This window comes from Carcharhinus amblyrhynchos, chromosome 19, assembly GCF_965287045.1.
Source record: "Carcharhinus amblyrhynchos chromosome 19, sCarAmb.v2.hapA, whole genome shotgun sequence".
NCBI classification, from domain to species: domain Eukaryota; kingdom Metazoa; phylum Chordata; class Chondrichthyes; order Carcharhiniformes; family Carcharhinidae; genus Carcharhinus; species Carcharhinus amblyrhynchos.
The window spans coordinates 52,741,173-52,755,287 of NC_137342.1; the positions used below are offsets into that span (position 1 = coordinate 52,741,173).

Consider the following 14,115-nt stretch of genomic DNA (forward strand, 5'->3'; position numbering starts at 1 on the left):
TGCCTCACAGACGAAAATCCAGGTCTGAGTTTTATATTTAAACCTTTGTTAAGAAATGAAAGCAGAAACTTACGACATTTTCACTTTTATCTTCCAGGAGCCGACACCTATCACAACCATGAAAATTTCGACAAAACAGGTGAGATTTAATTCAATGTTGCACTGGAAATAGATTGGATGTCAAGAAAGTGAGTTAAAAATACTTCTGATTCCCAGGAATCTTGACCTAATTTAGTTTGTTATGGAGTGGTGGGAGAAGTGGAGTTGACAGAAAAACATCACTCTGTGTACCAATACTTCTGCTTATTTTAAATCTGTGGATCATGGGAAAAACCTCAATTCAGCTCAAATCTCAGCAGGGTGGATAGGACATTTATCTGACGTTTGTTTTGATTGATTTTGGATCTCCTGTGTTATTACAGCGGATCGAATCGCTGCAAAATGGAGATCTGAGCAGAAATATTCATGCTAAATTCTGCCATTTTGGAGAACTGACCTTCAAACAAATCATTACAGCTAAAAGTGTGAAAGAGAGGGGTCAGTGAGACACTGAGCACAGAACTGTAGCCAATAGAACCATCTCCACAGCCAGGTCACACATAGAAACAACAAGCTACATTTATATAGCACAAAATCTCAGTGACAGCAGCAAGGAGGCAGGTCAGTGAGGGCTACTGATACAGTTAGAGATAAAGAGAAAAATTGAAAAATGTTTTAATGTTCAGGAAAGCACCAGGATAAGAAGAGAGGCTGAATTAAACCAGGGGATCGAACCTGGATCAATGAAGGGTCCAGGAGCGCACATTGGGAGGAGCATCAGACAAGATCCTAGAAGTGAGATACACCAAAAGAGAAAACGCTGGAAAATCTCAGCAGATCTGGCAGCATTTGTAAAGAGAGAAAAGAGCTGATGTTTCCAATCCAGGTGACCCTTTGACAAAGCTTTGATAAAGGGTTATCTGGACTCAAAATATCAGCTCTTTTCTGTCCTTACAGATGCTGTAAAAAGTCTGACAACACCAGGTTTTAGTCCAACCTATTTATTTTAAATAAATAAATATTTAAATAAATAGGTTGGACTAAAACCTGGTGTTGTCAGACTTTTTACTGTGTTTACGCCAGTCCAACGCTGGCATACCCACATCATGCTTACAGATGCTGCCAGACCTGCTGAGATTTTCCAGCATTTTCTCTTTTGGCTTCAGATTTCACCATTCATAATAATTTGCTTTTAGAAGTGGGATACAGTCTGATGAAGCAAAAGTACAAGATATACATGGGATAAACACTTCAAACAGCAAGAACATAAGAACTAGGAGCAGGAGTCAGCCATCTGGCCCCTCGAGCCTGCTCCGCCATTCAATAAGATCATGGCTGATCTTTTCATGGACTCAGCTCCTCTTACCCGCCTGCTCACCATAACCCTTAATTCCTTTACTGTTCAAAAGTTTATCTATCCTTGCCTTAAAAAGCATTCAATGAGGGAGCCTCAACTGGGCAGGGAATTCCACAGATTCACAACCCTTTGTGTGAAGAAGTTCCTCCTCAACTCAGCCCTGATTCAGCTCCCCCTTATTTTGGGGCTATGCCCCCTAAGTGACAGACAGAGCTGAGCAATTCCACAACAACAACTCGGATCAAAGCTCTGCTGTCCTGCCACATCCAGCCGTGAATGGTGATGGACAAGTAAACAACTCACTGGAGGAGGAGGCTCCACAAATATCCCCATCCTCGATGATGGAGCCCAGCACATCAGTGCAAAGACAAGATGGAAGCATTGGCCACCACCTTCAGCCAGAAGTAAATGGTCTATCTCGGTCTCCTCCGGAAGTCCCCAGCATCACAGCTGTCAGTCTTCAACCAGTAGAATTCACCCCGTGTGATGTCAAGAAATGGCTGAAAATAGTGGACATTGCAAAGTTTCATTGAGCAAACCCATGGATATTGGCTGACTAATCCTGGATTTACTCCAGCTCTCCAAGCTGTTGCTTTCTATTTTGTTATTCATTATTATTGCTAAAAGATGAATATGATGATAGCGAATAAATAAGGAGGGAAATAGAATGATGACATTGACAATCTGTTTAATAACTGTTGTTGTGACTTCACACTCCAATTCAATGTAGACGGACTGTCCTAAATTGATGCGAACCATGGCAAAATGGAACAGAATATTTGCACAATTTTAATGGTAAAAATTGACAGATGCATTTTGCTAATCCAAAAATGAGCAAAAATGCAGTAAAACTAAACAATGATATTTCCTGTCCAGCTCCCATGAATGATCTCATTCTACCCACTGCGATATCCCAGTTTAATATATTCTTGTTTTCCTCTCAGCAACAATTGTATATTGGTTCTGCTGTCGGTGTGTCTCAGCTGCCCCTGCATCGCTGCGATGTCTATGGAAAGGCTTGTGCAGAATGCTGCCTTGCCAGGGACCCCTACTGTGCTTGGGATGGCTTCTCATGTTCCAGATACTTCCCCACTGCCAAAAGGTAGGACTGATTGCAGAGTTTTGGTGTTTGCACCTTTCTTACTAATGAAGGCATTGCTGTTCAGATGGTGTGTAGCATAAACCCTCAGTGGGAAATCTTCAATAGCAGCGGTAAATATTTATGTGAGTATTGAGTGAGGGAATACCAGGCAGATGGTCAATGCTGACAGCAGAAGAACAACACTGGGGAGCACTTGGTAATTATGTTTGGCAATATGTCACAATCCTACTCTTTGTCCCTCTGCGGCAGATTCAATTCTTTAAACTGATTGTGCCCATGATATGTTAAAATAATCCTTCGCAAGCTGGGTTTTCTCACTTTGATGATCGAATATTTATACTGCCCAGTGCCTTGATGTTGATGCCAGCCTGATTATTAGCTCATCTCGAGATCACAGAGAGAGGCTGGAATTCTCCCAATCTCGACAGAGATTCAGATTTATCTTTTTTGTGAATGTGTGCAGCAAGAAAAAGTGCAGAAAAGATTTACTAGGATGCTGCCCGGACTTGATGGATTGAGTTATAAGGAGAGGCTGGATAGACTGGGACTCTTTTCTTTGGAGCGTAGGAGGCTGAGAGGTGATCTTATAAAGGTCTATAAAATAATGAGGGTCATAGATGAACTAACTAGTCAATATCTTTTCCCAAAGGTAGGGGAGTCTAAAACCAGAGGGCATAGGTTTAAGGTGAGAGGGGAGAGATACAAAAGTGTCCAGAGGGGCAATTATTTCACACAGAGGGTGGTGAGTGTCTGGAACAAACTGCCAGAGGTAGTAGTAGAGGCGGGGACAATTTTGTCTTTTAAAAAGCATTTAGACAGTTACATGGATAAGATGGGTATAGAGGGATATGGACCAAATGCGGGCAATTGGGATTAGATTAGGGGTTAAATTAGGGGCAACATGGACAAGTTGGGCCAAAAGGCCTGTTTCCATGCTGAAAACCTTTATAAAACGTGGGTCTGTTCTGCTGAGGAAATTTTCCTGCCTTCCTTGCTGAGCAGTCACACTCTAGGCCAGGTCACTCCACATTTAGAGTAAGAAATGGGAATGTACGACTTTCATATCTCCATTCTGACTGGAGCAGACATCTAAAATTCTCTATTGCTGGACAAATTACTCATAAAAGCACTCGCCGTAAAGATTGACTTTTGGACAGCATAAATGATGGGCGCGATCTTACTAAAAAGATTCTGAGTGCCGAACGAGTGTGAAAATGGGAGAGACATGTGCCAATGTTTTTGGCGAAGATTAAAAATCCAATCTTACCACACTTTGAGGAAAAAAGGAAGCACAATCTGTTTCCCACCAGCAGGGGGAGGGATCGGCCAAAAGCTGGCAGATTACAGCAAAGGGCACCATTGCACGTACACATATCTCTCCATTCTATGCAAAAGGACAAAACAGAGAGATCTGTCACTGCCTGTCCCCAGCTATTGCTGGCCTCCATGGCTGATACCCCCCTAGACAGCCCAGACAATCGCACCCCTTCATCTCCCTAGAGGGAGAATCTGATCACCCCGCCCACCCTGTCTTGGATGTACAGTGTGCCCCCACCTGCATGTCCCTTCCAGCCCCACTCCCTTAGCAATGCCCTGTGCCCAGTGAACTCTGCCAGTGTGCCAGGCTGGCAGTGCCAGGGTGCCTAGTAGGCAGTGCTGGGGTGCTTCTTGGGCAGTGCCAGGGTGCCGATCTCGTTGGGGGCCTCAATGTCCTCCAGTCCTACCAGCGAAGACACCATAACAAGTCCCTGTTGATGGGAACGAAATGAGATCCTCGGAGGTGAGGGCCTTCACTGGTGAGGCCACAAAAGCAAGTCAGGCCAAACAATTGCATCCCAGACTCACTTGTACAGTGGGATTCTCCTGTCGCATTCACCCCAAAATTGGAGAATCCCATCTGAGGTCAAAAGACCATTCATTCCCTGCCTGTTACGATTCCTATTGTGGGCGGTACAGGAGAATTCCTCCTGTAATATTTAAATTCTACTTAGCATTGAGTTTAAATATTATATTCAGCCTCATGCCCTTTTCTGACAGTAGACTGATCTCACCGGTAAGATTGTGAGAGGCGAGAAATTGGGCACAAACCCACTTTTTTGGTTCTCTCTCAATCTTGCTGGCTCGTTGTACCCATCAACTGGTGGGCCGAGAAGGTAAGATTGCCCCTGATAACTTTGTTCAGGAACTCAAACTAAATAATAGAGTCAACAAGAAAGATATAAATATTCTTCTGTACACGGGGCTACCAAATCCTGAGCAAATGACAAAAGATTCTAGCAAACGGCAAACTCACAATGTCACATTCCATTTTGTGTGAAATGTACTCCTCCTTGTGCTAATCTTCTGAACATGTCGATGGACAAAAGAACCTGCAGACACTTGAGAGATCCTGGAGGGAGTTTTCCTGTCCCGCCTGCCACAGGAATCTGAGGGGGATAGGGGGAAAGTCCGTGCAAAGGCCGGTAAACCTCGGGCAGGATTTTCTGGTTTTAGGACAGGCACAGCCGATAAATCCCACCCTCTGAATAAATAAAACAAAACTCAATGAATCACGAAGTGTATCAAAAACACAAAGGATTAAACATACCCTCAGAAATGGTTTATGTAGAGATGAGGTTTTGCTGCAAATGGGTTTCTGTGAAATACTGGAATAATGGTGTCTAAAACGTAGCTCGAAGGTTGGGTGATTTACCTCAAGGTCATTGAGATTTTCCCTGAGACTCATTTATCATCAACTTTTCGGGTCAGAAAGGAATTTCTTGGAACTCTATCTCACCCTCAATTTGCTCAGACATTGAAAATCAGTTCTTTTGCCTCTCCTGAGAGGTTAGCGGGCTGCTGGTGTGTGCTGATCACTGACACCTCTTCGCCCAGTTACAAAACTGCTGTCCCAAACAAAATGGTTTATTTCCTTTGGTCTTTTTGATATATTCAGATAAACTCTGTCTCCTCCACCTTCTCTCTCTACACAAACAAATACCCAGTTCAATATTGCCCAATGGGGCTTCAACGCTTGCCAAACCTGTGACGATTGGTTCTTCACATTTGTCACATGATTCAAGACCTATCAACATGAATAAAAGCTGCCCGTTTGATTGCTACCAGTTCCACAAACATTCATTTCCTCCACCACAAATACGCAGTAGCAGCCGTGTGTCCCATCTGCCTATGAGATGCACTGCAGGAACTCATCAAGATTCCTTTGGCAGCACCTTCCAAACCCACCATCTAGAAGTACCAGGGCAGCAGATACTCACCATCCTGAGTTGGATATAAATCACTGTCCTTTCACAGTTGCAGGGTCAAAATCCTGGAATTCTCCCCTTACCACCACTGTAGATGTAGCTACACCTCGGGGAGTGCAGCGGTTTAAGATGTAGGTCATCACCAGGGGAAAACCAAGGATGGGCAATAAATCCTGGCCCAGCTAGCGTCGCCCACACCCTGTAAAGTAAAAACTGCGCAGTTTAATCCTCATTGGCAGCAATGTCGTGCTGTCCATCGCTCACACACCTCAACTGTTTTGTAAAAACCACCAGTTAGAAAGAAACAAATTCCTCATTTAGCTCCCCCACCTCACAATTTCGGGAGCAAAGCTATCTTTCCAGAGGCCGACTCTGTGCCTCATGAGCAGTGCCACAAATCGGAACGTATCATCGTTTAAATGTTCCGAGAGAGGGAGCAGGAACAGAGGAGGTAACAAAGGGTGGATGATTTCTCTTTTATTGAGATTGGGCAGGATTGCCCTCCCTGTCTGTGGGTGTTTGTCGAAGCAGGCGGTGGTTCATCGCTTGCCGATGGTAGGATCTTATCAGCTCACAGTTGTCAATGGGTTTTCCATTGGTCGCACCCGTCACCAATGGGAAACCTGCATTGGGGGTGTGCCATCAATGGGACGGGAAGATCCCACCAACGTAAACACCAGCCAGATCCCAGTGAAAGTTGTCTTTAGTTTCCATGCCACTCGAAACCCAACAAATGAACTACATTTTGTTAAACGTATTTGCGGTTTGCCTAATGTCTAAGAGTAATGTGGCTGATTCCTCCTCATTTAGTTAAAGATGGCTGAGAAGCACAGTCCAGCAGTGATGCCCACACTCACATCCACCACCTCAGCTTGAACACAGATTGTAGGAACAACATCAATTCAGCATGCGTGTGGCCAATTCACCAAACATGGAGAGTGTAAATTATTGGGCAACACTAAAGCCAGTTGCCTCATTGAGTTATTTTCTGTGTTTATTTCATTAATCATCTCTCACACAAGTTTAACAAGTACTGTGGGCACAAATTGTTTTCTCGGACAAACGCTCTCATTGTTAATTTGTAACTGAAACTCCCGCACACCCCCCCATCACACCCCCCCCACCACCCCACCCACCACCCCACCCCCCATCAAGTTCACACTCTTTGACATAATGAACAGTTTTCCCCGACTATCCCTTCCCTTCATTATTGTGAAAATTTCAACCAGGAATCATTTGAATAAACAAAGCTGGGGGAGACTTCTATGCCCCGGATATTTTAATTTCATTGTGGCATTTATGATATTTGGACCATTCCTATGTAAAGACCTTCACATTAATTTTGACCTGAATTCAGTGTGACATGTTCAAACTCTTGTGACCACAGTTGTCAGGGACATGATGGGATACATGAATGTAAAAGATTATAACTTGGACTAACTTCCATGTTAATAGTGTCATCAAAGGGATTGATTCTTACACCTTGCTGTAAGCTTCTTGCATCTTTTGATTCATTAACACAGTCCTGTAATGACCAACGTCAACACCAGGGATTGGAAGCAACAAATCCAAAATCCAAAGAGTTTTCTAAGCATTCAGCATACACCTGACCCAGTCTGATCTTTCATTCACTGCAAGCTCTACTCATAGAGTCACAGAATCATAGTGATTTACAGCATGGAAATGGGCCCTTCAGCCCAACTTGTCCATTCAGCCGTTTTTTTAACCCTGAAGCTAGTCCCAATTGCCCGCATTTAGCCCAAATCCCTCTATACCCATCTTACCCACGTAACTGTTATGTTAGCCTTCATAGCGAGAGCCATAAAGGTTTACAGCTTGGAAACAGGTCCTTTGGCCCAATTTGCTCAGACTGCCCAGTTTTTAACCATTAAGCCAGCCCCAATTGCCTGCTTTTGGCCCATATCCCTCTATGCCCATCATACCCATGTAACTGTCAAAATGCTTTTTAAAAGACAAAATTATACCCACCTCTACTGCTACCTCTGGCAACTTGTTCCCGACACTCACCACCCTCTGTGTGAAAAAATTACTCCTTCGGACACTTTTATATCTCTTCTCACCTTAAACCGATGCCCTATACTCTAAAATAAACTGCAGGATTTGGGATAACGACTCCATGTTGGAGTTAAATGGGGGTCACACCCAACACTCTGTATCTGCTTATTAAACATAGAACTTTCATTTAAATGGATTTTAAATAAAGCCAGCCATTGAGAATCATGTACTCACCAATCTGAATTCATCATGACCCTGTTCCAACTGACTCGGAATAGGGGGGAGTGTGTGTGTGTGTGTGTGTGTGTGTGTGTGTGTGTGTGTGTGTGTGTGTGTGTGTGTGTGAGCGATGGGAGGTAATGGGTGGGGAGATGGAGTGGACTCATTTCAGTATCAGGATAGAATCTGACACACTGAACAGTCACCTCTTCGACCTGGTGACATTTTCTGAGTGGGATTGTGCTGCCTTTCTCCACTAGGATAAGGATGAAGGAGGGGTTAGAGGATGAGCAGGTTTGGGGAAAGGGACGGGAACATTTCATGCAGGAATCGGCTAAAGCTCCACATCCACACCTTCCTTCAAATACTGTCACATTGGCGAGCTCCATATTCAAATACCAACCACTCGATCTCTCTGCAACCAATTGCTGTTTAAATGTGGCCATGTGCTTTCCACGGGTATATCGCGTGTTACTGTGTGGGAGGTGACATCCCGAACCAGTGTGGGATCTCAGAATGGGAAGTGGTCAAGCTGTCCTTCCAGGAACTCCTGTGAGATGCGGTAAGGATATGAATTTATGGGTTCTGCCACTGGTTTGCTGAATCTGCTGTCAAAATGCCAGATTGCTCTCTGACACAAAAGCACATTTTTAGACTTTATTGTTTGATTATATGGGGGTTCAAAATGATGTTTATGATGTGAGAATGCCGGCGTTGGACTGGGGTGGGCACAGTAAGAAGTCTCACAACACCAGGTTAAAGTCCAACAGGTTTATTTGGTAACACAAGCTTTCGGAGCACTGCCCCTTCATCACCTGATCCGAAAGCTTGTGTTACCAAATAAACCTGTTGGACTTTAACCAGGTGTTGTGAGGCTTCCAAATGATGTTTACAGTACTCATAAAAACACTTTGACACGTTCATTTGTATTGCTTTCTGTGTATGTGACACAGGCATTAACCTCGCAAGGATACAATTCCACTTCTGTAAGCTGGACAACCATACAATGCAGGAGTGTCATTCCACATTTCCACTGTGCCTCATGCAGTCTACATCAAAATGAATATTGCTCTGTACCAGCGTCCCGGCAGAGCCTAACTATATCTACACTGACAACCATGTAATTCCATTGCTCGAGTAGATTTCCAGATACAAGGAAGTTGACTGGAAGCTAAAATATCAGGAGTACGGATAAATGTGTGTGTTGATATGAAGCAGTGTCCTGAAGCTGAATGAACATTATAACTGAACACATGGAGTTTTAAGTGTATTGAAACTTTAGTCTGAATTATGGGCGATAGTGTTTGTATAATGCAGTCTGTCTCCATCCCTGGGAATTAGAGTTACCTCACACTTCAATTATAGGATTTTAAATAAATAAACTGGACAAATCCTGTATTCTGCACATTGCCCCATAAAGATTAAACATTCAGCACACCTGTCACCTAAATCTGTCTTAACAACAGCGTAAACATTCAAATCCAGACTTCATATTCCGCTGAAATCCCTTATTTTCCAGATGTGTTCAGACTGTCCCATTATGGTGATTATGAAATTCTTGGCACGGTGCAGTCTCCCCAGACAATCACTGCTTTAACAGGGATTACAGGAATTCCTACTTTTATGTTTTATACACTTTAAAAATAGCAAGATGAAAGTTCAGGAAGCTGAGCTCCTTTTATCACCCTGGGTTAAACACTCTTTGTACCTCAGCTATAAATCTGTGTGGCTCAGCAAGTTATTTGCAGATAATTGAATTAAAATGGTGATCCCATTGCCCCCACACAATATAAAGCTAATATTTTGGGCCCTGGTTCTTTGTATAGTCTCCCACCTCGAGAAACTGACTCCATGCACTGAAGATTACTCACACATTCATCTAACAGATCTGGAGGGATGTGTATTTTTTCCATGATGTCATCTCTTACCTGTAACAAGTCCTTGTAACAATTGAACATAAAACATAGAACACTACAGCACAAACAGGCCCTTCGGCCCACAAGTTGCGCTGATCACATCCATACCGACCAGGCCATAGAACTATCTGTAACTCCCAATCCCATTAGATCCCATATACTCATCCAGAAGTCTTTTAAAAGACCCCAGTGAGTTCGCCTCCACCACCACCGACGGCAGCTGATTCCACTCACTCACCACCCTCTGAGTGAAAAACTTACCCCTAACATCACTTCTTTACTTGCCTCCCCGCACCTTAAATCTGTGTTCTTTCGTAGTGACCATTTCAACCCGGGGAAATTGCCTCCGAGAATCCACCCTATCTATTCCTCTCAACATTTTATAAACCTCTATCAGGTCACCTCTTAACCTTCATCTCTCCAGGGAGAAGAGACCCAGCTCCCTCAACCTATCCTCATAAGGCATGCCTCCCAATCCAGGCAACATCCTTGTAAATCTCCTCTGCACCCTCTCAATAGCTTCCACATTCTTCCTGTAGTGAGGCAACCAGAATTGCGCACAGTACTCCAAGTGGGGCCTGACAAGGGTCTTATAAAGTTGCAGCATTACCTCCCAACTCCTAAACTCAATCCCTCGATTAATGAAGGCCAGTACACCATACGCCTTCTTGACCACATCCTCCACCTGAGAGGCCGATTTAAGAGTCCGATGGACCTGGACCCCAAGATCCCTCTGCTCTTCAACACTGCTAAGACTCCTCCCCTTGATATTATACTCCTTCATCCCATTGGTCCTGCCAAAATGGACCGCTACACATTTATCCGCGTTGAAGTCCATCTGCCATTTCTCTGCCCAGTCTTGCATCTTATCTATGTCACACTGCAACTTCTGACATCCCTCCAGACTACTCACAACACCACCAACCTTCGTATCATCGGCGAACTTACTAACCCATCCCCCCACTTCCTCATCCAGGTTTATTCTTGAAAATGACAAACATTAAGGGTCCTATAACAGATCCCTGGGGCACACCACTGGTGACCGACCTCCATGCAGAAAAAGACCCATCCGCAACCACTCTCTGCCTTCTGTAGGCAAGCCAGTTCTGGATCCACAAGGCCAAAGCCCCTTGGATCCCATGCCCTCTCACCTTCTCAAGAAGTCTTGCATGGGGGACCTTATCAAATGCCTTGCTGAAGTCCATGTAAACCACATCCACCGCTCTTCCTTCATCAATGTGTTCAGTCACATTGGTCTGATTTAATTCTGATTTCGTTCCAGTCCCACAAATTGCATTGTCCCATTCTACCAATCAGAACAAATTAATTACAACCAGTTTGATGACAACAAGTTGATTGAAATCCCAATCTTTCTACATTGCTTTTTAAAAAAAATTTCTAATGCATACATTGGTCAAGTTTTGGTTAAATCAATTTATTCCATGCTCAGATTCTAGACAGAGGGATAAACATTGAGGAAAATGGGAATTTGTGTAAATTGTCTGGTTTCTGAGATTGACAATAACTCAGAACAGGATATAAAAGTCAATTAGAAATCTGGCTTCACTTCAAATTTGTTCTTTTATTGTTGATCATTCTTTCAGGTGAAGCTGTCACTGAAATAGCTGCACTGTGCTAGAGGGTAGCCTTACAGCAGAGATGGAGGCCATCCAGCCCATTGTGCCTGTGCTGGCTCTTTGAAAGAGCTATCCAATAAGTTCCACTGCCCTGGTCTCACCACATTGCCCTAATTCTCTGGAAACGTTGTCATCTGGATCAAAAATTCACCAAGCAATATAACACAGAGCAGTAATAAAGGGAGAAAAGGGAATTAGTAACACTTTTTCTGTGCTGTTAAGATATTGACCTGAAGGTCCATAGATATAATATAAATATTGCTGATTTTGACAGATCATGTGATCAGGTACAACATATTAAAAAGCTTAACAGCATTTAAAGGAATTTGTTCTAAATAAGTAGATAGACCAAAGGATGGTATTTGGTATTTAATATAGATATATTGAACAGAAGCTCAAAAGATGTAGACAATAGCATGACAAATAATAGCAAAGGTGAGAAATAAGAAAAGGTTCCAAGTATTAATATTCATATTCATAGATAAACAATTCATCAGTGAAAAGCTCTTTAAGATTCGAGCACTAACGACAATCTGGGATGCATATCAACAACCTGTCATGTCAGCTTAACAGAGAACTGTGTAGGTTTAAGACATCGACCAACTTTTGGAATGCTAAATGGGTTTTTGGGCTTGTGACTTCTGGAATGCAATGGGGAAGTTACACAGCAGAATAACACTGAATGATAAAAATACCATCACCAGATTGCTTCGTGTTAATGAAGAGAAGATTTAAAGAAAGATAGCCTCATGTTTTCTAAAATGCTGAGTGGAATGTGTAATTAATTTCAAAGCTTGAGTGTGATTATAAACCCTGATGACACTGAAAGAAAGTGAAGCAGCCAAAAGCTTGACTTAAATATTTGCATGGCAGCACAGTGGCATGGTGGTTAGCACTGCGGCTTCACAGCCTGAGGGATCTGGGTTCAATTCTGGCTTGGGTCATTGTCTATGTGGAGTTTGCACATTCTTCCTGTGTCTGTGTGGGTTTCTTCTGGGTGCTCCAGTTTCTTCCCACAATCCAAAAGATTGGTTAGATGTATTGGCCATGCTAAATTCTGACCCAGTGTACCCTAACAGGTGCCGGAATATGACGACTAGGGGATTCTCACTGTAACTTCATTGCATGTAAGCCTACTTGTGACAAGTAAATAAACTTTACTTATTTCTGAATGTGGATTCACATTATAACTAAACAACTCCACTTTAACTTTCCAAAGAAATAAAAATGGATGAACATCTATTTAGGAATTAGATGGAAACATTCTAAAACTTAGATAGAGATGGTTTAAATGATGCCTAAATACAGGTTTCTGTGGTGCTATATCAAGGATGGTAAATGTAGTGTAATGATTTAATAGAATTGTTATGATAATGAGTGACGTAGACCACAATGTAACAACAACATCAGCAGCCATGTGTTATGTTAGATCACTGTAGATGGTAAGTTCCCACCTACCCAAATCACAAAGGGAAATTTTAATCAGCTGCCAAAATAATTTAGCAATTTATATATTTGGAGGAGCTTTCTCAAATCAAGACTTGTGATTTTATATTAAAGTTTGACAGTTACTGGAATAAAGAGAAAATAAAATAACACTTAAACCATAAGAAAGCTGTTAATAATATTTTACAAGCATTTCGTAAAAGATTTTGTCTTCAATAAACTCCAAGCTATGCCCCCTTGGCCACAGCTCTTTATGAAATTATAAATTTCCATAACATTACCGCACAATGCCCTAAAGCTCTTTTGGTGCTCTCCCACTGTGACAACAAACTGCCCTTCCCCGGTCTGCCTTCAACACACACATCTGTCTTGCTCAGGATCTCACAGCCACCACCCACAGTTTCCAATATCTCTATAAACCTGTTTTCCTTCTGATTTTACATTCTGTTGTTTTCTGCAATCCTTTCAAAGTTCCTTTTCTCAGAATCCTTTTTTTTAACTTTACTGCTATTGTATTTTAATAGTAAATTTATACTAGTTTGCTCCATCGATTCCCAATGTTCCAATTGTATATGTTCCTTTTGAAATACAACAGCTAACTTTAATATAAATTCATATTCAATCTCTCCTGGCTCTCTGTTCATTTCCATTTCAAACCACTTGGTTACATAAATCCTTTATTGATGTTTTAACTTTTGCTGTCTATCTGCCTCCAATTTAATGAAATCAGTCACATTCCCACAACTTGTTTCCCAGTAAATGATAACGTGATGCTGATATTGCAATAAAGAAATATCAAGGCTCTTGCTGATCCAACAACTGGATAGTTCATAGAGGTGACATAGTGCTATTGTCACTGGGTTGGCAATCCAATAGACCCAGGGTAACACTCTAAGGACCCAGGCTCAAATCCTATCATTGGCTGATGGAGAAACTTGAATTCAATAAAATTCTAATTGAAAGTCCATGAAATTTCTGTCAATTGTTGTAAAAGCTCATCTTGTTCACTCATGTTCTTCAGGGATGAAGATTTGGTCCACATCCAGGTTCATTGTAATGTGGTTGACTAATGCCTTGGAAATGCCACTCAGTTCAAGGTCAATTAAAGATAGGCAATCAATTCTGTGATGCCAGCATT

At 42.4% G+C, this 14,115-nt stretch overlaps 1 protein-coding gene across 4 annotated transcripts in view; it reads left to right on the forward strand.

Annotated features, from left to right (window-relative positions):
• The window catches only part of sema3ab (sema domain, immunoglobulin domain (Ig), short basic domain, secreted, (semaphorin) 3Ab), a 366,890-nt gene that overhangs the window by 323,218 nt on the left and 29,557 nt on the right, over positions 1 to 14,115 (forward strand). For all 4 annotated transcript variants that reach the window (XM_080207779.1, XM_080207780.1, XM_080207781.1 and 1 more), the window contains exons 14-15: positions 98 to 139; positions 2,341 to 2,498. In XM_080207779.1, coding sequence (XP_080063905.1) covers positions 98 to 139; positions 2,341 to 2,498 — 200 coding nt within the window. The remainder of the gene's footprint in view (positions 1 to 97; positions 140 to 2,340; positions 2,499 to 14,115) is intronic.